Source organism: Phytophthora infestans, genomic scaffold (genome assembly GCF_000142945.1).
Source record: "Phytophthora infestans T30-4 supercont1.31 genomic scaffold, whole genome shotgun sequence".
In the NCBI taxonomy this organism is placed as follows: domain Eukaryota; phylum Oomycota; class Peronosporomycetes; order Peronosporales; family Peronosporaceae; genus Phytophthora; species Phytophthora infestans.
Genome location: NW_003303728.1, coordinates 1,143,283 through 1,164,104, shown reverse-complemented (window position 1 = coordinate 1,164,104; position 20,822 = coordinate 1,143,283). Strand labels below are relative to the sequence as shown.

Here is a 20,822-nt window from a genome sequence, read left to right as displayed (position 1 = left end):
GGTAAGATGAGTGCCATTTCCCGATGACCAAAAGCATTTCTTTTGTGAGGTACGGTAGTAAGTAAGCGTTGGTGTTTTATACGGAATACCGATCTTTTACCACAAAATCACTGTTTTGACGTGGGTTTTAACGCTGCACGTGTACTTTCTCGTGCTACACATTGCTCAACACTATACATATAATCCGGTCGATACATAATCGTCATTAATTTTGGGTTTTTGTAGTCTCAACCTAAAGCATCGGGTAGTCCATTTTGCCTAAAATAAATGTAGGGTATATTGAATCACCCAAAATAAACTCTATTTTGGTGCAATTCGAAGTTGGTATTTCATAAAACCGCCGCATTACGACAGCCATGCTGAGAAGGCGGTGCATCTACACATGGACGCACTGCAGGCGCGGTAAGCTATCTGTTTGAATCGGTGAAGCTGGCGGGGCGGCGACATCAAACTTGCTGCTAAAGTGACATCCCGCCACGAACAGTGTGAGTGGGGTTAAATCACGAGCGGTCGGCGTCATCTTCGACGAACAATAGTGGCCAGGTGTCTATCAGCTCCGCCACAAGCGCCATCTCTGGTGCTGTAACAGTAAGCTCTGGTGTCAGCAGCCCTGGGATATCTGGTCTGGTGAGGGTACAATCACTAGTGGCGTCCATCATTACGGCTGGATCCATCGTAACGAAGGCCCTCGAGTCAACTCTGGTCAGGTGTTCCCGCTCGCAACCTGCGCGACCTCACGGCTGAGGAGACGCAATTCATGAAGTAGTGCTCGGCCGAGTACGCTCAACTGGCGGAGCAGCACGCCGGCGAGTGCCTTAAGACCTTCGAGGAGTACGAGGCTGACATGGAGCGCTACAAGATCCTGCGGGACGTGGGCGAGACTGGTCTGCCGCAAAAAGGCGATGAGCGCGAAGACAATGGTCTCTACTTCCGTTACTAGACGGCAAGCATAGTTTCGAGTGCAGAATAACGTAGAGCGAACAAAAAGAATGATCATGAACACAAACGATAGATTGGCTCCGTGGCTTATCATTTATAGGTGGATAAAAACTTTCATGCCTACGAGTTCTGAGAGCTCACTCTTCGTCACTCTGTTCTTGCACCGCAACTACAGCAAAACATACCGGTAATAAAGATCAGTGTACGCAAGCAAGAAAAAACTTGTACCATTGTCGGACTTACAGGAGAGCGCAATCAGCTTTACGAAAAACTCCCGCACTACAGGCTCTTGAAGTGTTGCCGTTATCGCAAAGACCTTTGGGTTGGCCATGAGCTGCAGCACAACATCGCCTAAAAACGTGAATTGCACGGCTATTACAAAACCAGCGCTTGCACCAGCCGTACCTGCTACCAGCATGCTGGCCATTAAAACCGGGTCCTGCAACGCCTGCACGTAGTATGAGCCTTGGTTCATGGCGGTCATCAGTGACGGCCCAAAGTGAACGCTCGAAGTAATTCCAGAATCTCGGCATCTTCGTCACTGGCTCCAGCAGAGCTCTGAACCTCCAACACCTCTTCTTCATCAGATGCAGGCGGCGAACTAAGTCTGTGATAGCTTCCAAGGCGCTCTGTTCTTCTTCACGCTGCTTTGATAGTTCAAGCACCTCCAGAAAACACTTCAAGGTATTGACGGAATCCTCCTCTTCTGCATGAAAAAGTAGCAGCTCTGGATTTTCGCCAACCTCCATCAACGCATCACAATAAGCTGCCCATCTTCTCTATCACCTGTGTCCTTTTGCTTTGACTGTAAGAAGTCAATTAACTTCTGATAAAAACCCTCGCAGCTCGTGGTCACCCAATTGAGATTGAGGACGTCTGGGTTCAAACTCATGTCTCGTAACACCGACACTATCTTCTCGTTTTGCTACATCAACTCGCGCATCGTGTCGTCATGCAAAATAGCGTTTACTACCTGTGCGTTGAGGCCACCATGCGTGCGGAGACAATGCGACTGGAGATTACTTGCTAGCTGAATACCGTTTTCTCTTCCTGGACCTTCGACTTTTTCTTCAGCGCCAACTTCGAGCGAAGCTCGCCCTCGCGTCCATCATACTTCGTTAGCAGCTTCTTGACAGTGTTTTCCCTTTGGGGGCCATACCAAGCCAGTAGATCATTTGATAAACCCCGCCGTTCCCACTTTTTTGAAACATAGCGGCATCTCCACGTGATCATGAGAAACAACAATTGTTTTTTTGTCGCGGCATCAGCTTCTCGATCCTCGAGTAGCAACTCAAGTTTTTCCAGAAGGCTAACTGACTTGAACTGAACCATCGATGAAGAAGAACCACTTATCTCTGGATTCGGGCAGTCTTCGCTATATAGAAGATCGCTGAGCCAATTCAACAAGTTACTGTCATCACTAGCCACGCTGTCCAGAACGTAGGGTTCCCTCAACAGACTGGTGTCTCTCGTTAGAACAGTGCTTTTCGAGATATCAATTACCGAGTATGATCACGGTGGATTCCTACAAATTTCCACTTGCCGAATCAGACGCTGTGCACGACACTGTTGTTCAACGAGATCCTTGAGCACGACGGAAGGTTGTTTCTTGGAGTTGGGACGAATACAATGAAAGTAGAACGGCATGTTCTTGTCATCATGGCTTGATGGCATTAACGTGAGAGCGAAACTGCCCAACCTCCAGGTAGTCGAGACTCTGCTGAACTAAACGTGCTGCTGTTTGTGTTTGAAGGTCTACCCACTTGATTGCTTTCCGCAAGCATTCGACAGAAATGAGGATTAGTCGACGCCTCGAGCCCCACCAACAGGCTTGAGTAGACAAAGTCCGAGTTTTTCTTCACGAAATTAACGTTTCCACGTGTGTACGGGATTATAAAGGGTAATTTGTTCGGCAATACAGTAAATCGAAGATTTCCCTTGTTTAAGGCGCGAGGCGGTTCAGGTAATCGAGACGGATTGCGGTCGTAGATGTTGCGTACAAACAATCTGTTCCGTTTTTCCTCTTGCTGCGCGTTCACGTTTTCGCTTTGGTGAAGAATAGTCAGCTCCTCAGGCGAAGCGAAAATTCCAAGAGGATGCTCATAAAAAAAGGACGTCTGTGTCCTTGTCACGGACAGACGAATACGGTCGGTTATTGTAGGCAGCTGTAACCACTTGTTCTTCCCTATCCAGTGAGTTATGCGAGAGGTCTTCAAAGCCAAATACGTCGACAATCTTCAGCAGTGAAATGTCTGGTGGGATAATCGGGTTGGAGTCCACACGAAGCTCATTCCTATCAGTGCATGAACCACTAATTTTTGTTGCTTGGTTCCTAGCGGTAACGATGTACTCGAACGCGAGCTGGTATAACAAACGTACGAGTGTGTCTCGAACATGCTTTACCTGACCCTGCTCCAGAGTCACCTCGAATGCTTCACTCGTCCATTGCAAACTTACACTTCTTGTCATCATCATTCGTTTCAATTTCTCCACTGATCCCAACTCTAAAAGTTCCACCACTCTTTGAGGTGCATTAGGCACCCCCGTCCATGTAGAAGACATCAAAAGCTTCCCCGATGTCTCAGGATAGTCAAGCTCAATATTTCCAAGCCACAGAACAGCACTTAGCACTTTAAAAATTGCCTTCTGCTCGTCTGGGGATACGTTCAGCTCATCTAGCCCATCAATAATCTGCTGCCATCTTTCCACATCCTTTTTCCACGTTTCCTCTTTGCTCATTTGCTCTGCCAGCTTGTGGTCGCTGCGACCGAGATAAGTAAACGCGAAGCACTTTACACCATCGAAATGCAACTCCTTCGCTAGCAACCGCATAAAGGAAAAGGCGTTGACACCGGCCACCATCGCGTACAGTACGCGAAAGTTCAATTCATTCTGGTCTCCAGCTTCACGACCTCTTTCACTTGTAACGCGGGATTTTTCAAGTAAAAATGGCGATATGTGACAGCCACAAATCTGAAACTCCAAAGGATGAAACCCAAAGGCAACTTGCAGAGTTGCCACTTTTCCAAACCTTGACGAATTAAGGCACATCGACGTGGTAGCATTTCCAAACGCTTCCATAATAATAGTGAAGTCCAAACTGTGCTCAGCTTCTTCGCCACATGTGGATTCTTAAGATACATTCGCAATTGTTCTTCATCCTCAAGATGCTACAACTTGTCGTAAAACCCAAAGAAAAGGTTGGCCACGTGCACCTGGGGGAGACGCTTACTTCGACTCACTGATGCCATTTCTTCCCAGCGCTCAGGATGCAAATCCAGCAGCACGATTTCGTATTTCTCCACACCTTTAGCTTCGAGGAGAGCGATCGATCGTGCTTTCTCTGTTCTCATCTGAACGGTACTTTTAGTGGAGCTAGTAAACAGCTTGATCTTGGGCTGGCGACCCTTCGAACCCTCAGAAAGAGCTGGTTGCGCCACAAGTACCGGGTACTTCAACAAGTCCTTGGCAAGTTCTGTCTTGCTACTCTCGCCGCAAAGAAAAAAGGGATTGCCCGCGACCCTCAGCCATAGTACGGTTGTTCAGTGAAGTTTTAAAGAGCAAAGTGGGGTTGGCAAAGGTGTGTAATTCTATTGAAGGCGACAAACTTCCGCAATGATCGACCTTTTCGTTGTTCTAGCGCACAGGGTGTCGTTAGGAAGAGATACGATTATGAAATTGCCATCAACCTTGAAAAAATAAATGTGACTCACAACATTTTTCGATGCTTGAAGGTGGATATTTGTTTGTTTGCTTTCCAATACACTTAATCCATGGGCTGAGTTTGAGCACCATCGAGAACACCCGGAAAGCAGAAGTAAATGGTTTTCGTCCACTTTTATTTTTCTTACGTTAATCTGCTGTGCTGAGATCTCGACTGCTAGGACTCCAACCAGCTTTTCTTGGTGTGTGAAGAAAATAAAGGTACTAGCTGGTGTTATTGAAGCAAAATATGTGCCCAAAGCCTGCAAAGGTTGGTCATGGATCCACTTGGCGCTGTTCGAACGAGCCATTTTGAGAATTCGTGGTCACTCATGCAAACTAATTGAGCTTCGACTGCAGCTTTCCGAAATACTTCGCGTTTAATGTGACGAAAGAAATGCCAAACGCCCGGGATCATTGTATTTCGAGCTTTACTGGTACATGCAGACCCCGTTTTGCTGTCACGGTGGAGACTTCTTCTTTGATCACTATCCACCAGTGGTAATCCACAAAAAAAACATGTATGGAATGGAATTTTCAGCTGATTGGGGCAGTTTGCTGCTTGATGGCGACCATCATCTATAACAATAATGCTTTCTCAGTGGACATTGAGAAGACGAATGGATAATCGTAGATGTCTTGTTTGTAATCCAACACACGCGACAAAACTGATCAGTGTCATAGAACAAGAACTGATTAACACATTGTAGATAAATGCGTCATCTCGTTGATCTGACCTTGCGTCAACAGATTGCGTAGGAGCTGGTTTTCGATTAGAAGGCGCTTCTACTGATGAGGATGAATGAATTTCAATATCACTGCAGCGTTCACTGCATATATCGCACAGCAAATTGCTTTCATCAATCGTACACGGTAGCCCAACTCCATCCATCACGTTTTGCAGCGGCATCTTTGTCTGGAGCGTAAGGATTTGTCAAGTTCTTGAAGTTCGTGGAGTCCATGTTCCTCGGATTGATCATTACGTAATTCCGATAGCCGTTTAATGCATGTTTCTCTATAAGAAACACAATATGCTGTGATGCAACGAGCCGGCATACCATCACGTCCTGATCGACCCGTTTCTTGGGTGTAATCGATGAGATTGTGGGATAACCCGTAGTGAATGACTATACGCACGTTAGGATAATCCACACCGTGTCCCAAACCACTCGTAGCCACGATAAAAGATGTTTTGTCCGATTTCCACAGATCTAATTGGGTATGTCGTTCTTCTAAATTCAGGTCGCTATGATAGCGAGCTACGCTCTTGCCAGATCTTTCGGTGAGTAAATCAGTAATTTCATCGACTTCTCGATTTGTCATCACGAATATAATACCCTTGTTAGGATGCTTCAATGATTCTCTGACTAAATCAACCCACCGTTGTTGCATTTGTGTCACAGCTGCAACTTGCTCTACAGAATGGATAATATTGGGTCGTGTTGTTGGAAGTCGTAATGATGCAAACGAAAACCCAAAGGTGGTGGCTAGGTCGGTCTCCCACGACGGAGGTAATGTTGCAGTTAGTAAAACATTCTGCACATCAAATACGGCTAGCATCTTCAGTGAAGTCATGCACCGTCTATAGTCAGCCGCAGTCAATGCAAGGTGAGCTTCATCGAAAAAAATACACTTCAGAATTTTTCGTTCTTGCAGAGTGCTAGCATACTGTTTAAATCGCGAGTGGGATAGATAATCAACGCCAACGAGTAAGAGCGGATACCAATCAGCGTGAGGATTCAAAGTCGGCCGGTACGACGCACATTTAATACCACGGGCATTGCACTTATTCACAGAGTCGATCATCAGAGCTACCAAAGGTATCACCACTATAATACAGCTTGATGGCTCTGCATAAGCAGGAAGCTGGTACAGCAATGACTTACCGCCATTGGTCGGTAAAACGACTAGTAAATTGGTCAAACCTTGAAGTATCAACGTGGCACCAAGGCACTGTTGAGCAGATTTAAATCTTGCCGTGGTATCATTAAAAAACCGCTTCAAGTGTTGACGAGGGATACTAAAGTGCTCTGGTAATAGCCTAGTCTGGGCCTGCTGGAGGGTTTGCTGTCTAAATGATGGAACTAGTACAGGAACCGAAATTTCCATTGAAAGCCGTGGCGGAATCTGTAAATCCAATGAATCATTATAATGTGCAGCTGTCACTTGTCGATCAGAGTAACTCCGTTCAACTCGAAAATCTGCGTTTGTTAAACGGCTGCAGCTTAATTGCGAATCGCTTGTCTGGCTACGTGTCACATCATACAGTCCGAATAGCTTCTGCCACTCACAAGAACATCTATAGAATTCGTACATGTCATCCCGAGACATAAAGGACGGGTCGGTTGTAGATCTGCTGTAAAGTGTCGAAGCAACTTGACTCGAATGAACAGCTTGTAAATCGTACAAGTCACTGCACAAGTCAGCTTGCTTGATATGTTTGTCTACCAAACCAACTGCAAAGTGCCGATATATACTCACTGTAATTTCCAAGTTTGAGCGAAGAAATGCGTTATTAATTATCAAGTTGATGGAGTCCTCTTTGATGCGCCCTCGATCGTGAGTAGCCCACAAATAATAGTGGCACTCCTGAGATTGCTGCTTTAGACCGTCACCAATCAAGCCAAATGGAAAATGCCCCATGAAAAATTCTAGTGCTGGTCTGATATAAACTAGGTACACGACGAAGTTTAATGTCAATTGTGGCGGCACGAAGCGCGCTATTAAGCGGTGTTGTCCGGTTTGGTTGGTTCCCTTATGGTATCTCTGCACGATCATAACTTTTTTGTCGTATAGGTACACACTTCTTGCTGTCGCAACAACGTTTCGAATTAGTAGAGCAGTTCATTCGGATCCACGTGATGGCTGCCCTGCGGTGAGGTGTATTAAAGGTATCCAATTTTTGGTTATGTCGTCAACGTGCTTGCACCACGACCGCACATGATCTATATCCATTTGAACATTGGTGCCGTTCGTACACTTAATGAAATCTTTACGAAAGGTGTGCAGCAAATAGCGTACTAGATCCAAGCGCATCTCATGCAGTGAATTATTTGTGTCGTCGAGTACACTGTAGTCAAGACTCACGTTCTGATAGTCATCGTATATAACGGACGTGGTATCTTCCAATTTGCGCTGAATATTCGATAAGTCAAACCCCTTTAGCACATTAGCGTGCATCGTAGACCGCAACTTACGGACTAGTTCGTGTATCATGATCTTAATATCCGAAATTCCAACAGCTATACCGCCAAAAGATGCCCTGTCAAAATTTGGCGACAGCCATGCCAAATTGGGCATGCCCTTTTGCTCGGGAGCCATCGCAATGGTGGAACCGAGCCGCATTACTTCTTGCAATGCCCCAAACGGTGTCCGCTCGCCGTCTTTCAAATAGAAGCGCAAGTTATTCGCCCTCTGCACAGTAACTTCATTTTCTGGGGAATGTTGGACGCCCCACTTTCGCTTATGAGCGCAGTATTTCTTGCCCAAAACTTCAAAATTGCCACAAGACTAGTAATCCTTCCTGGCACCAAAAACTGAACATTTCCGTTTGAGTCTGTCTTGGAACTTTGAATTGACGATAGAATCAGAAATCGATGTGTTGGGAACGCGAGAAAATAGCTGGGGGCATGTTTTTCGTTCAGATCGAAAAGGACAATGGACTCCAATACCAAAAACAGTGCAGCTAGAACTTTGGTATTACTGGTTTTCTTGATCAATTCAGGAATTGTAAGTGTTTCATCATTAGGCCAAGGAGTTGTAATACCAAGTAGCATGTTCAAATGTGCAACTAGATCACCACCGTACACAATGTCTGGCACTTGTACTGGGTTGTTATGCTGCCACTGGATCATTAACAATAAGGACACAAAAAAGCGACAGTATCGATCTCCACTCGATTGAAGGCGTGAAAAAGACGACGTAGTCTTTATCTCGCTGCCACTCGATGATAACATTCGCTCGATCAAATATTCCTGTGTACCAACTAGACCTTCGCAGATCATCCAGTAATGTGATATTACAGGAAATAGTTTTCGGACAGCTGTACGGCTTCGGTCGAAATTGGTAGCTTTCCAAAGATCATCGATATGTTCACCGCAATGTGTTTTCAGGACTTCGTGCCACCGTAATGAACGAGCAAAAGCTGAGTGTTGGCGCTCATCAGAAGGGGGAATAAAAAAAGTATCACTCTTGTAAGTGCTGATAATCCCATCAATGAGCGTTGAGTCGCTGCAATTGCTGTGAGTTGGCTCCAGCTTAACACCAAAGTACTTTTGCTTAGGTCCTTTATAAAGTGTCTGTACTTTACAAGAAGAAAAACTATTTGTCGGACAGTCGGCGTGAGCTCCACCACTGAAATGTTTCAGCATGCTATCCCTTTCAGGTGCAAAATACGTGCACTCCCGACATGAAAACCCGTCTTTGACTTCGATATGGTTGATTGAAGATATTAATTCGGATTGTGGCGTCAAAAAAAGAGATAAATCGTCTTCGCTCGCAAAATGAAAATTGCTTAAACGCTCTTTCAGTATGTCAAGGGACAACGTCTGTGGCTTCGAGCGTCCGACCTTGTCGCTCGGGGTAACGGCCGCCCATGTGATTTGTGCTAGCTACGAACCGTGCTAAACAACCGTCAACAACCTAGTTGCGCCCCCGAACGAATCATATCTGCTATCATCGGGTCGGGGTTGGCAGGTGCAGTATAGTTGCGCCTTACCCTAGCGCTGTAGCTGCAAAAGTGCTACCCAGCGGCTCGTGCCTAGGTTCGCCAATTTGATTTGTTTATGTAACTAATGGTGCCGAATCCACGTCAGCTGTCGAGTTGCTTTTTCGGACGAAAAGGTCCACTGTCACCTGTTCGGCATTGACCGGTGCAGTGCAATTTGCTGGTTCCCCGCCTCAAACAAGCGGAGTAGCTGCAAAACCTTGACCTTTTTGTTCGTGCCCATACCCGCCTACGTAATACGTTCTTGCTACGAATATTGCCGAATCCACGTCAGCAGTCGGGTCGCTTTCCCAGACGCATAGATTTGATGTCATCAGGCCTAGTCGATAGGTGCAGTGTAATTATGCCCTCTCGCGCCTCAAACGAGCGGAGACGCTGCAAAGGCTCGACCCTGCTCGTCGTGCCTATAATCGCCAATGTGATACGTTTATGCTGCGAATGGGAACCGAATCCAAGTCACCAGCCGCTTTACTGCTCCGGAGGAAACGATCCGCTGTCATCTGCTCGGGATTGGCCGGTGCAGCGCAATTTGCTGGCTCCTCACCTCAAACAAGCGGCGTTGCTGCAAAAGCTCGATTCTGCTGCGCGTGCCTATGATCTCCTATGTGATTCGTTCGTGCGACGAATGGTGTCGAATCCACGTCAGCCGTCGGGCTGCTGCTCCGAAGAAAACGGTCAGCTGTCATCAGTTCGGGGCTGACCGGTGCAGTGCCATTTGCTGGTTCCCCGCCTTAAACAAGCGGAGTAGCGGCAAAAGCCCTGCCCAACAGCTCGTGCCTATGACCGCCAATGGGATACGTCCTTGCTACGAATGATGCCGAATCCACGTCAACAGCTGGGTTGCATCTCCGACCGAAAAGATTTGATGTTATCAGGTCTGGGCTGATAGGTGCAATGTAATTACCCCTTTTCGAGCCTCAAACCAGCGGGGTCGCTGCAAAAGCTCGACCCTGCTGCTCGTGCGTATGATCGCCTATGTGATTCGTTCTTGCTACGAATGGTGCCGAAGCCACATCACCTGTCGGGTTGCTTTTTCGGACGAATAGATTTGATGTCATCAGGTCTGGGTTGTTATGTGCATTGTAATTACCTCTTTTCGCGCCTCAAACCAGTGGAGTCGCTAAGCTTGATCCGCCTATGGGATACGCTCTTGCTATGAATTGTGCCGAAGCCACGTCAGCTGTCGGGTTGCTGTTCGGGAGGAGACGGTTCGCTGTCATCAGCTTGGGGCTGACCGGTGCAGTGCAATTTGCTGGTTGTCCACCTCAAACAAGCGGCGTAGTGGCAAAAGCTCGACCCTGCTGCTCGAGCGTATGATCGCCTATGTGATTCGTTCTTGCTATGAATGGTGCCGAATCCACGTCCGCTGTCGGGTTGCTGTTCCGGAGGAGACGGTTCGCTATCGTCAGTTCGGGGTTGGCCGATGCAGTGCAATTTGCTGGTTCCCCATCTCAAACAAGCGGAGTAGCGGCAAAATCGCGACCCTGCTGCTCGTGCGTATGATCGCCTATGTGATTCGCTCTTGCTACGAATGGTGCCGAATCCACGTAAGCTGTCGGGTTGCTGTTCCGGAGGAGACGGTTCGCTATCGTCAGCTCGGGGTTGGCCGATGCAGTGCAATTTGCTGGTTGTCCACCTCAAACAAGCGGAGTAGCGGCAAAATCGCGACCCTGCTGCGCGTGCCTATGAACGCCTATGGGATACGTCCTTGCTACGACTGGCGCCGAATCACTGTCAACAGCCAGGTTGCGTCCCCAGGCGCAAAGAACCACTGTCACAAGGTCGGGGTTGTCAGGTGCGGTGTAATTACCCCATTTCGCGCCTCAAACCAGTGTAGTCGCTAAGCCCGATCCTGCTGCTCGTGTCTATGATCGCCTAGGTGATAGGTCCTTGCTACGAATGGTGCCGAAGTCCACGTCAGCTGTCGGGTTGCTTTTTCGGACGAATAGATTTGATGTGATCAGATCTGGGTTGTTATGTGCATTGTAATTACACCTTTTCGCGCCTCAACCCAGTGGAGTCGCTAAGCCCGATCCGCATATGGGATACGCTCTTGCTATGCATGGTGCCGAAGCCACGTCAGCTGTCGGGTTGCTGTTCGGGAGGAGACGGTTCGCTATCGTCCGTTCGGGGTTGGCCGATGCAGTGCAATTTGCTGGTTGTCCACCTCAAACAAGCGGAGTAGCGGCAAAATCGCGACTCTGCTGCGCGTGCCTATGAACGCCTATGGGATACGTCCTTGCTACGACTGGCGCCGAATCACTGTCAACAGCCAGGTTGCGTATCCAGACGCAAAGAACCGCTATCACCAGATCGGGGTTGTCAGGTGCAGTGTAATTACCTCTTTTCGAGCCTCAAACCAGTGTAGTCGCTAAGCCCGATCCGCCTATGGGATACGCTCTTGCTATGAATGGTGCCGAATCCACATAAGCTGTCGGGTTGCTGTTCGGGAGGAGACGGTTCGCTATCGTCCGTTCGGGGTTGGCCGATGCAGTGCAATTTGCTGGTTGTCCACCTCAAACAAGCGGAGTAGCGGCAAAATCGCGACCCTGCTGCTCGTGCGTATGATCGCCTATGTGACTCGTTCTTGCTACGAATGGTGCCGAAATCACGTAAGCTGTCGGGTTGCTGTTCCGGAGGAGACGGTTCGCTATCGTCCGTTCGGGGTTGGCCGATGCAGTGAAATTTGCTGGTTGTCCACGTCAAACAAGCGGAGTAGCGGCAAAATCGCGACCCTTCTGCGCGTGCCTATGAACGCCTATGGGATACGTCTTTGCTACGACTGGCGCCGAATCACTGTCAACAGCCAGGTTGCTTCCCCAGGCGCAAAGAACCACTGTCACAAGGTCGGGGTTGCCAGGTGCAGTGTAATTACCCCATTTCGCGCCTCAAACCAGTGTAGTCGCTAAGCCTGATCCTGCTGCGCGTGCCTATGACCGCCTAGGCGATATGCGCTTGCTACGAAGGGTGCCGAAGCCACATCAGCTGTCGGGTTGCTTTTTCGGACGAATAGATTGATGTGATCAGGTCTGGGTTGTTATGTGCATTGTAATTACCTCTTTTCGCGCCTCAAACCAGTGGAGTCGCTAAGCCCGATCCGCCTATGGGATACGCTCTTGCTATGAATGGTGCCGAATCCACGTAAGCCGTCGGGTTGCTGCTCCGGAGGAGACGGTTCGCTATCGTCAGTTCGGGGTTGATCGATGCAGTGCAATTTGCTGGTTCCCCGTCTCAAACAAGCGGAGTAGCGGCAAAATCGCGACCCTGCTGCTCGTGCGTATGATCGCCTATGTGATTCGCTCTTGCTACGAATGGTGCCGAATCCACGTAAGCTGTCGGGTTGCTGTTCCGGAGGAGACGTTTCGCTATCGTCAGCTCGGGGTTTGTCGATGCAGTGCAATTTGCTGGTTGTCCACCTCAAACAAGCGGCGTAGTGGCAAAAGCTCGACCCTCCTGCTCGTGCGCATGATCGCCTATGTGATTCGTTCTTGCTACGAATGGTGCCGAATCCACGTAAGCCGTCGGGTTGCTGCTCCGGAGGAGACGGTTCGCTATCGTCAGTTTGGGGCTGACCGGTGCAGTGCAATTTGCTGGTTGTCCACCTCAAACAAGCGGAGTAGCGGCAAAATCGCGACCCTGCTGCTCGTGGGTATGATCGCCTATGTGATTCGTTCTTGCTACGAATGGTGCCGAATCCACGTAAGCTGTCAGGTTGCCGTTCCGGAGGAGACGGTCCACTGTCATCAGTTTGGGGCTGACCGGTGCAGTGCAATTTGCTGGTTCCCCACCTCAAACAAGCGGAGTAGTGGCAAAATCGCGACCCTGCTGCTCGTGCGTATGATCGCCTATGTGATTCGTTTTTGCTACGAATGGTGCCGAATCCACGTAAGCTGTCGGGTTGCCGTTCCGGAGGAGACGGTTCGCTGTCATCAGTTTGGGGCTGACCGGTGCAGTGCAATTTGCTGGTTGTCCACCTCAAACAAGCGGCGTAGTGGCAAAATCGCGACCCTGCTGCTCGTGCGTATGATCGCCTATGTGACTCGATCTTGCTACGAATGGTGCCGAATCCACGTCCGCTGTCGGGTTGCCGTTCCGGAGGAGACGGTCCACTGTCATCGGTTTGGGGCTGACCGGTGCAGTGCAATTTGCTGGTTGTCCACCTCAAACAAGCGGCGTAGTGGCAAAAGCTCGACCCTGCTGCTCGTGCGTATAATCCTCTATGTGATTCGTTCTTGCTACGAATGGTGCCATATCTACGTAAGCTGTCGGGTTGCTGTTCCGGAGGAGACGGTTCGCTATCGTCCGTTCGGGGTTGGCCGATGCAGTGCAATTTGCTGGTTGTCCACCTCAAACAAGCGGAGTAGCGGCAAAATCGCGACCCTGCTGCGCGTGCCTATGAACGCCTATGGGATACGTCCTTGCTACGACTGGCGCCGAATCACTGTCAGCAGCCAGGTTGCGTCCCCAGGCGCAAAGAACCACTGTCACAAGGTCGGGGTTGTCAGGTGCAGTGTAATTACCCCTTTTCGCGCCTCAAACCAGTGTAGTCGCTAAGCCCGATCCTGCTGCGCGTGCCTATGACCGCCTATGCGATATGCGCTTGCTACGAATGGTGCCGAAGCCACATCAGCTGTCGGGTTGCTTTTTCGAACGAATAGATTGATGTGATCAGGTCTGGGTTGTTATGTGCATTGTAATTACCTCTTTTCGCGCCTCAAACCAGTGGAGTCGCTAAGCCCGATCCGCCTATGGGATACGCTCTTGCTATGAATGGTGCCGAATCCACGTAAGCTGTCGAGCTGCTTTTCGGACGAATAGATTTGATGTCATCAGGTCTAAGTCGGTAGGTGCGGTGTAATTACTCCTTCTCGCGCCTCAAATCAGCGGAGTCGCAGCAAAAGATCGACCCTGAGCGATTCGTTCTTGCTACGAATGGCGCCGAATCCACCTAAGCTGTAGGGTTGCTGTTCCCGGAGGAGACGGGTTCGCTATCGTCAGCTCGGGGTTTGTCGATGCAGTGCAATTTGCTGGTTGTCCACCTCAAACAAGCGGCGTAGTGGCAAAAGCTCGACCCTCCTGCTCGTGCGCATGATCGCCTATGTGATTCGTTCTTGCTACGAAATGGTGCCGAATACAACGTAAGCCGTCGGGTGGCTGCTGCGGGAGAAGACGGTTCGCTATCGTCAGTTTGGAGGCTGACCGGGTGCAGTGCAATTTTCTGGTGGTGCACCTCAAACAAGCCGAAGTAGCGACAAAAATCGCGACCCTGCTGCTCGTGCGTATGATCGCCTATGTGATTCGTTCTTGCTACGAATGGTGCCGAATCCACGTAAGCTGTCGGGGTGCCGTTCCGGAGGAGACGGTCCACTGTCATCAGTTTGGGGCTGACCGGTGCAGTGCAATTTGCTGGTTCCCCACCTCAAACAAGCGGAGTAGTGGCAAAATCGCGACCCTGCTGCTCGTGCGTATGATCGCCTATGTGATTCGTTTTTGCTACGAATGGTGCCGAATCCACGTAAGCTGTCGGGTTGCCGTTCCGGAGGAGACGGTTCGCTGTCATCAGTTTGGGGCTGACCGGTGCAGTGCAATTTGCTGGTTGTCCACCTCAAACAAGCGGCGTAGTGGCAAAATCGCGACCCTGCTGCTCGTGCGTATGATCGCCTATGTGACTCGATCTTGCTACGAATGGTGCCGAATCCAGGTAAGCTGTCAGGTTGCCGTTCCGGAGGAGACGGTCCACTGTCATCAGTTTGGGGCTAACCGGTGCAGTGCAATTTGCTGGTTGTCCACCTCAAACAAGCGGCGTAGTGGCAAAAGCTCGACCCTCCTGCTCGTGCGCATGATCGCCTATGTGATTCGTTCTTGCTACGAATGGTGCCGAACCCACGTAATGATCGCCTATGTGATTCGTTCTTGCTACGAATGGTGCCGAATCCAGGTAAGCTGTCGGGTTGCCGTTCCGGAGAAAACGGTCCACTGTCATCAGTTTGGGGCTGACCGGTGCAGTGCAATTTGCTGGTTGTCCACCTCAAACAAGCGGCGTAGTGGCAAAAGCTCGACCCTGCTGCTCGTGCGTATGATCGCCTATGTGATTAGTTCTTGCTACGAATGGCGCCGAATCCACGTAAGCTGTCGGGTTGCCGTTCCGGAGACGACGGTCCACTGTCATCAGTTTGGGGCTGACCGGTGCAGTGCAATTTGCTGGTTGTCCACCTCAAACAAGCGGCGTAGTGGCAAAAGCTCGACCCTGCTGCTCGTGCGTATGATCGCCTATGTGATTCGTTCTTGCTACGAATGGCGCCGAATCCAGGTAAGCTGTCAGGTTGCCGTTCCGGAGGAGACGGTCCACTGTCATCAGTTTGGGGCTGACCGGTGCAGTGCAATTTGCTGGCTGTCCACCTCAAACAAGCGGCGTAGTGGCAAAAGCTCGACCCTCCTGCTCGTGCGCATGATCGCCTATGTGATTCGTTCTTGCTACGAATGGTGCCGAATCCAGGTAAGCTGTCGGGTTGCCGTTCCGGAGAAAACGGTCCACTGTCATCAGCTCGGGGTTTGTCGATGCAGTGCAATTTGCTGGTTGTCCACCTCAAACAAGCGGCGTAGTGGCAAAAGCTCGACACTGCTGCTCGTGCGCATGATCGCCTATGTGATTCGTTCTTGCTACGAATGGTGCCGAATCCAGGTAAGCTGTCAGGTTGCCGTTCCGGAGGAGACGGTCCACTGTCATCAGTTTGGGGCTGACCGGTGCAGTGCAATTTGCTGGTTGTCCACCTCAAACAAGCGGCGTAGTGGCAAAAGCTCGACCCTCCTGCTCGTGCGCATGATCGCCTATGTGATTCGTTCTTGCTACGAATGGTGCCGAATCCAGGTAAGCTGTCGGGTTGCCGTTCCGGAGGAGACGGTCCACTGTCATCGGTTTGGGGCTGACCGGTGCAGTGCAATTTGCTGGTTGTCCACCTCAAACAAGCGGCGTAGTGGCAAAAGCTCGACCCTCCTGCTCGTGCGCATGATCGCCTATGTGATTCGTTCTTGCTACGAATGGTGCCGAACCCACGTAATGATCGCCTATGTGATTCGTTCTTGCTACGAATGGTGCCGAATCCACGTCCGCTGTCGGGTTGCTGTTCCAGAGGAGACGGTTCGCTATCGTCCGTTCGGGGTTGGCCGATGCAGTGCAATTTGCTGGTTCCCCATCTCAAACAAGCGGAGTAGTGGCAAAAGCTCGACCCTGCTGCTCGTGCGTATGATCGCCTATGTGATTCGTTCTTGCTACGAATGGTGCCGAATCCACGTCCGCTGTCGGGTTGCTGTTCCAGAGGAGACGGTTCGCTATCGTCCGTTCGGGGTTGGCCGATGCAGTGCAATTTGCTGGTTCCCCATCTCAAACAAGCGGAGTAGCGGAAAAATTGCGACCCTGCTGCTCGTGCGTATGATCGCCTATGTGACTCGATCTTGCTACGAATGGTTGCCGAATCCACGTCAGCTGTCGGGTTGCCGTCCCGGAGGAGACGGTTCGCTATCGTCAGTTTGGGGCTGACCGGTGCAGTGCAATTTGCTGGTTGTCCACCTCAAACAAGCGGAGTAGTGGCAAAAGCTCGACCCTCCTGCTCGTGCGTATGATCGCCTATGTGACTCGATCTTGCTACGAATGGTGCCGAATCCACGTAAGCTGTCGGGTTGCCGTTCCGGAGGAGACGGTTCGCTATCGTCAGTTTGGGGCTGACCGGTGCAGTGCAATTTGCTGGTTGTCCACCTCAAACAAGCGGAGTAGCGGCAAAATCGCGACCCTGCTGCTCGTGCGTATGATCGCCTATGTGACTCGTTCTTGCTACGAATGGTGCCGAATCCACGTAAGCTGTCGGGTTGCCGTTCCGGAGGAGACGGTTCGCTATCGTCAGCACGGGGTTGGCCGATGCAGTGCAATTTGCTGGTTGTCCACCTCAAACAAGCGGAGTAGCGGCAAAAGCTCGACCCTGCTGCTCGTGCGTAACATCGCCTATGTGATTCGTTCTTCCTACGAATGGTGCCGAATCCACGTCCGCTGTCGAATTGCTGTTCCAGAGGAGACGGTTCGCTATCGTCCGTTCGGGGTTGGCCGATGCAGTGCAATTTGCTGGTTCCCCATCTCAAACAAGCGGAGTAGCGGCAAAATCGCGACCCTGCTGCTCGTGCGTATGATCGCCTATGTGACTCGTTCTTGCTACGAATGGTGCCGAATCCACGTAAGCTGTCGGGTTGCCGTTCCGGAAGAGACGGTTCGCTATCGTCAGTTCGGGGTTGGCCGATGCAGTGCAATTTGCTGGTTGTCCACCTCAAACAAGCGGAGTAGCGGCAAAAGCTCGACCCTGCTGCTCGTGCGTATGATCGCCTATGTGATTCGTTTTTGCTACGAATGGTGCCGAATCCACGTAAGCTGTCGGGTTGCTGTTCCGGAGGAGACGGTTCGCTATCGTCCGTATGGGGTTGGCCGATGCAGTGCAATTTGCTGGTTGTCCACCTTAAACAAGCGGCGTAGTGGCAAAAGCTCGACCCTGCTGCTCGTGCGCATGATCGCCTATGTGATACGTGCTTGCTACGAACGGTGCCGAATCTACGTCAGCCGTCGGGTTGCTGCTCCGGAGGAAACGGTCCACTGTCATCAGTTTGGGGCTGACCGGTGCAGTGCCATTTGCAGGCTCCCGCCTCAAACAAGCGGCGTTGCTGCAAAAGCTCGACTCTGCTGCGCGTGCCTATGAACGCCTATGCGATACGTCCTTATGTTGGAGATGCCTTCCCTATACCATCTATCCCAATGTGTTCCCCCAACCCGCTATTCAAAATCCGGACTTAATCGACGATGCATACAAATTCCTATATAAGGAAACATGGGATGCCAAAAAATATACCCTCGTAAATTAGCCTGGGAACTAAGGGGTTAATGAGTGTATATGACGCGCTCGTGATATCTAAAACTTATGTATAGGATCACTGTCGCTTTCTCGGTTAATTTGCGTCGTCGTGCTGGCTTACTGTGTTTACGCTTCTGATGTATCAGTCTATATGACCAAGCAGGTCACTAACTGGACACAGGCCATACTGCAGCGATACTGGCAAGCTGACCGCGCGTCTGTCACCTGTATTCAGCGCAGTATCTACGCGCGTGGCGGGTACACCTTATAGCCACCCGCGACTGAGCCGAGCTCTTATCTCGACCATTATGGACAGGGCACTAAAGTATAGTACTGCGTACAGACAGTTCGACTTACCACACCCACCGGTATTGTTTGCGCTACCGCACACGTGCTCGTATCTATGTAGACAGCAATTTAATCGTCGCGTGTAGTGCTCACTCGATGCTGTAGTTTCAATTTGTGAGCGCACATTAATGGAACATACGCTGTGAGCGCTGATGGCACAGATAGCATGGTTTGTATGTATCCAAGTGAGCGAGTGTACTCTCGATCTATTGTTACGCGGAAGCAGATAGGGACGGTCAGCTTGCAAGGGCTCACAGTAGATACCGTGCGCTTATTATTATTTGAAACGCGCTACCCTCTGTAGGTGCGTCAACACTATTGGCAGCGCCATAGTCAGATTACCGTATGTGCGGCTCCAAGCCTCGTACCGTCAACCAGTTTACTAAATACAAATATAGGTAGGAAAATGGGGGCCTAAAAGGGTATATTTACCAATTACTTGCTCTTCTGCTGCTTCTTTTGCTCGATGTACTTGGCGTTTCGGGCGGTCAGCTTGCGATGGCGGCTGCGCCTCTTTTTCCTCTCGGGGTACCAGTCAGGACCCATCGCCTTCTTGACGTGCGCCAGGCTTTTCTGGCGGCGCACTTTGGCCGATTCAGGTGGTGGTGGGGGGGGGGTTCCTCCCAGAGCTCGACCGCTTTTGGGCCGTTCTCGCAGGCAATACAGCGCCGCACGATGTCCCGCCCGCTGATTGTAAGGAATGCGTAGCCGTACTGCAGCTTCCAGCAGCAGACGCAGCGCGGCCGGGGAATCCGTCGTAGACCGCTGTGGGTTCAGCAGAAGCGAGTCAATCTTCGCCTCGCATTGCTTGCACGTAGGGCCCACCATTTTGCAAACTGTGAGTATGTTAGCAAATTAAATTGTTTTAACCAATTACTTGCGTCCAAATATTAGCCAATAGCACGGTACTGTAAGGCAGGTATTTATTATTAGGCAAAATACTTATAGGTTTTAAAATATTACGATTTGGTTTTTCTATAATATATTATTATCAAATTTCCAAACAAATACAAACTTTGCATGCAATATAAATTGACTAAAACGATTATCTATCGTGCGCGCATGCATTCGTCGGGTGCGGTGCACGGGAGCAATAGCGCAATGACCGTGCAGCCGCGCGCCTTCATTGCACGGTGGCAGTGGTGAGTGCCAGGAGATGTAAAAGTAATATTTGCAAAGCTCCTACAAAAAGCGGTGGTTAGCGTGCCCACTTTGCAGTACATACGACAGGTTTTGCGTAGCTAAATGTCAATAATTAAGTATCTGCGCAGCTCGCCTGGCTGTTTGCAACCAATTGATGCGTTTCGTGCTCGGCAGAAATGTTTACCTTACGTCCAATCGGAGGAGCGAGAGACGGTCCGACAGATCCAGTCAGTGTCGCAGGTCGGCATGTATTGCCCAATCAGGGCGCGAGTTAATTGTGTCCGCTTTTTGGCCATATTTGGAATTTAGGCATAGCTAAGTCGAGTCAGAAAGATAGGCGCGGTAGGTAAGATGGGACGAAACTGTATTAGACAGGCCGGGTGTAGCCATGCGAAAAGGCAGGAAAAAGCAGCAAGACGGGGAATGCGACGGACAGACGGACGGACGGATCGACAGGCTACAAGGTTAGAAGCTTGGCGACTAGCGCTCTGGGCGCCCGCTCCGCGGACGCTAGGGCATGGTTGGTTGGTGTAGAGAGGGCCGACCACCTCCGCTGCGCTGCGATGGGCTTAGAGTTTCTATTTAGAGCGAAGCTTCACAGAATATATGAATACTGTGATCTTCTTATGTTACGCTCCAAAACAACACTGCCCACGGTATCCTTAGTGCTCACATGTTATGGGAGACTTGACCCGGGTTTAACGTGATCTGCAATATGAGCACCATCTTACCCGGGAAGATTTGGGCTATAATCCCATTTGAGCGTATAACTCCTAAAATGACACGAATCGGAGGTGCGTGTGGTAGCAAATGTAATATATGCTGTGCGGAAGACGGGTCAGTACCAACGATGATCCCAAATTGGCATCGATAGGTGAGGAATCTCAGTGTAGCTGGAGTAAATACGCCTGCTCAAACATATTACCATCCGCATGTCATCGTCGTGAGGCAGTCGACACCATATCTTTGATTGCAATGGTCTATCAGAGAAAGGTCTAGCCATCGCCTCGCACGAAGTATCTTTAAGGACAGGTAGTTTTTTTCGATGGTCGCCACAGACACCAATATCATGCCTT

At 50.1% G+C, this 20,822-nt stretch overlaps 2 protein-coding genes across 2 annotated transcripts; both read right to left on the bottom strand.

The window, feature by feature from the left end:
* Nucleotides 1–1,958: 1,958 nt before the first annotated feature.
* PITG_12621 (uncharacterized protein) lies at nt 1,959–2,586 on the bottom strand (the record flags this gene model as incomplete). Its single annotated transcript, XM_002899337.1, has 3 exons — nt 1,959–2,007; nt 2,054–2,350; nt 2,456–2,586. The coding sequence occupies 3 exons, from the start codon at nt 2,584–2,586 to the stop codon at nt 1,959–1,961; spliced, it is 477 nt and encodes a 158-aa protein (XP_002899383.1).
* A 26-nt stretch (nt 2,587–2,612) lies between these two features.
* PITG_12620 (uncharacterized protein) lies at nt 2,613–4,292 on the bottom strand (the record flags this gene model as incomplete). The annotated part of the gene is made up of 4 exons (XM_002899336.1): nt 2,613–2,629; nt 2,699–3,008; nt 3,055–4,039; nt 4,129–4,292. The coding sequence occupies 4 exons, from the start codon at nt 4,290–4,292 to the stop codon at nt 2,613–2,615; spliced, it is 1,476 nt and encodes a 491-aa protein (XP_002899382.1).
* Between the last annotated feature and the right edge of the window lie 16,530 nt (nt 4,293–20,822).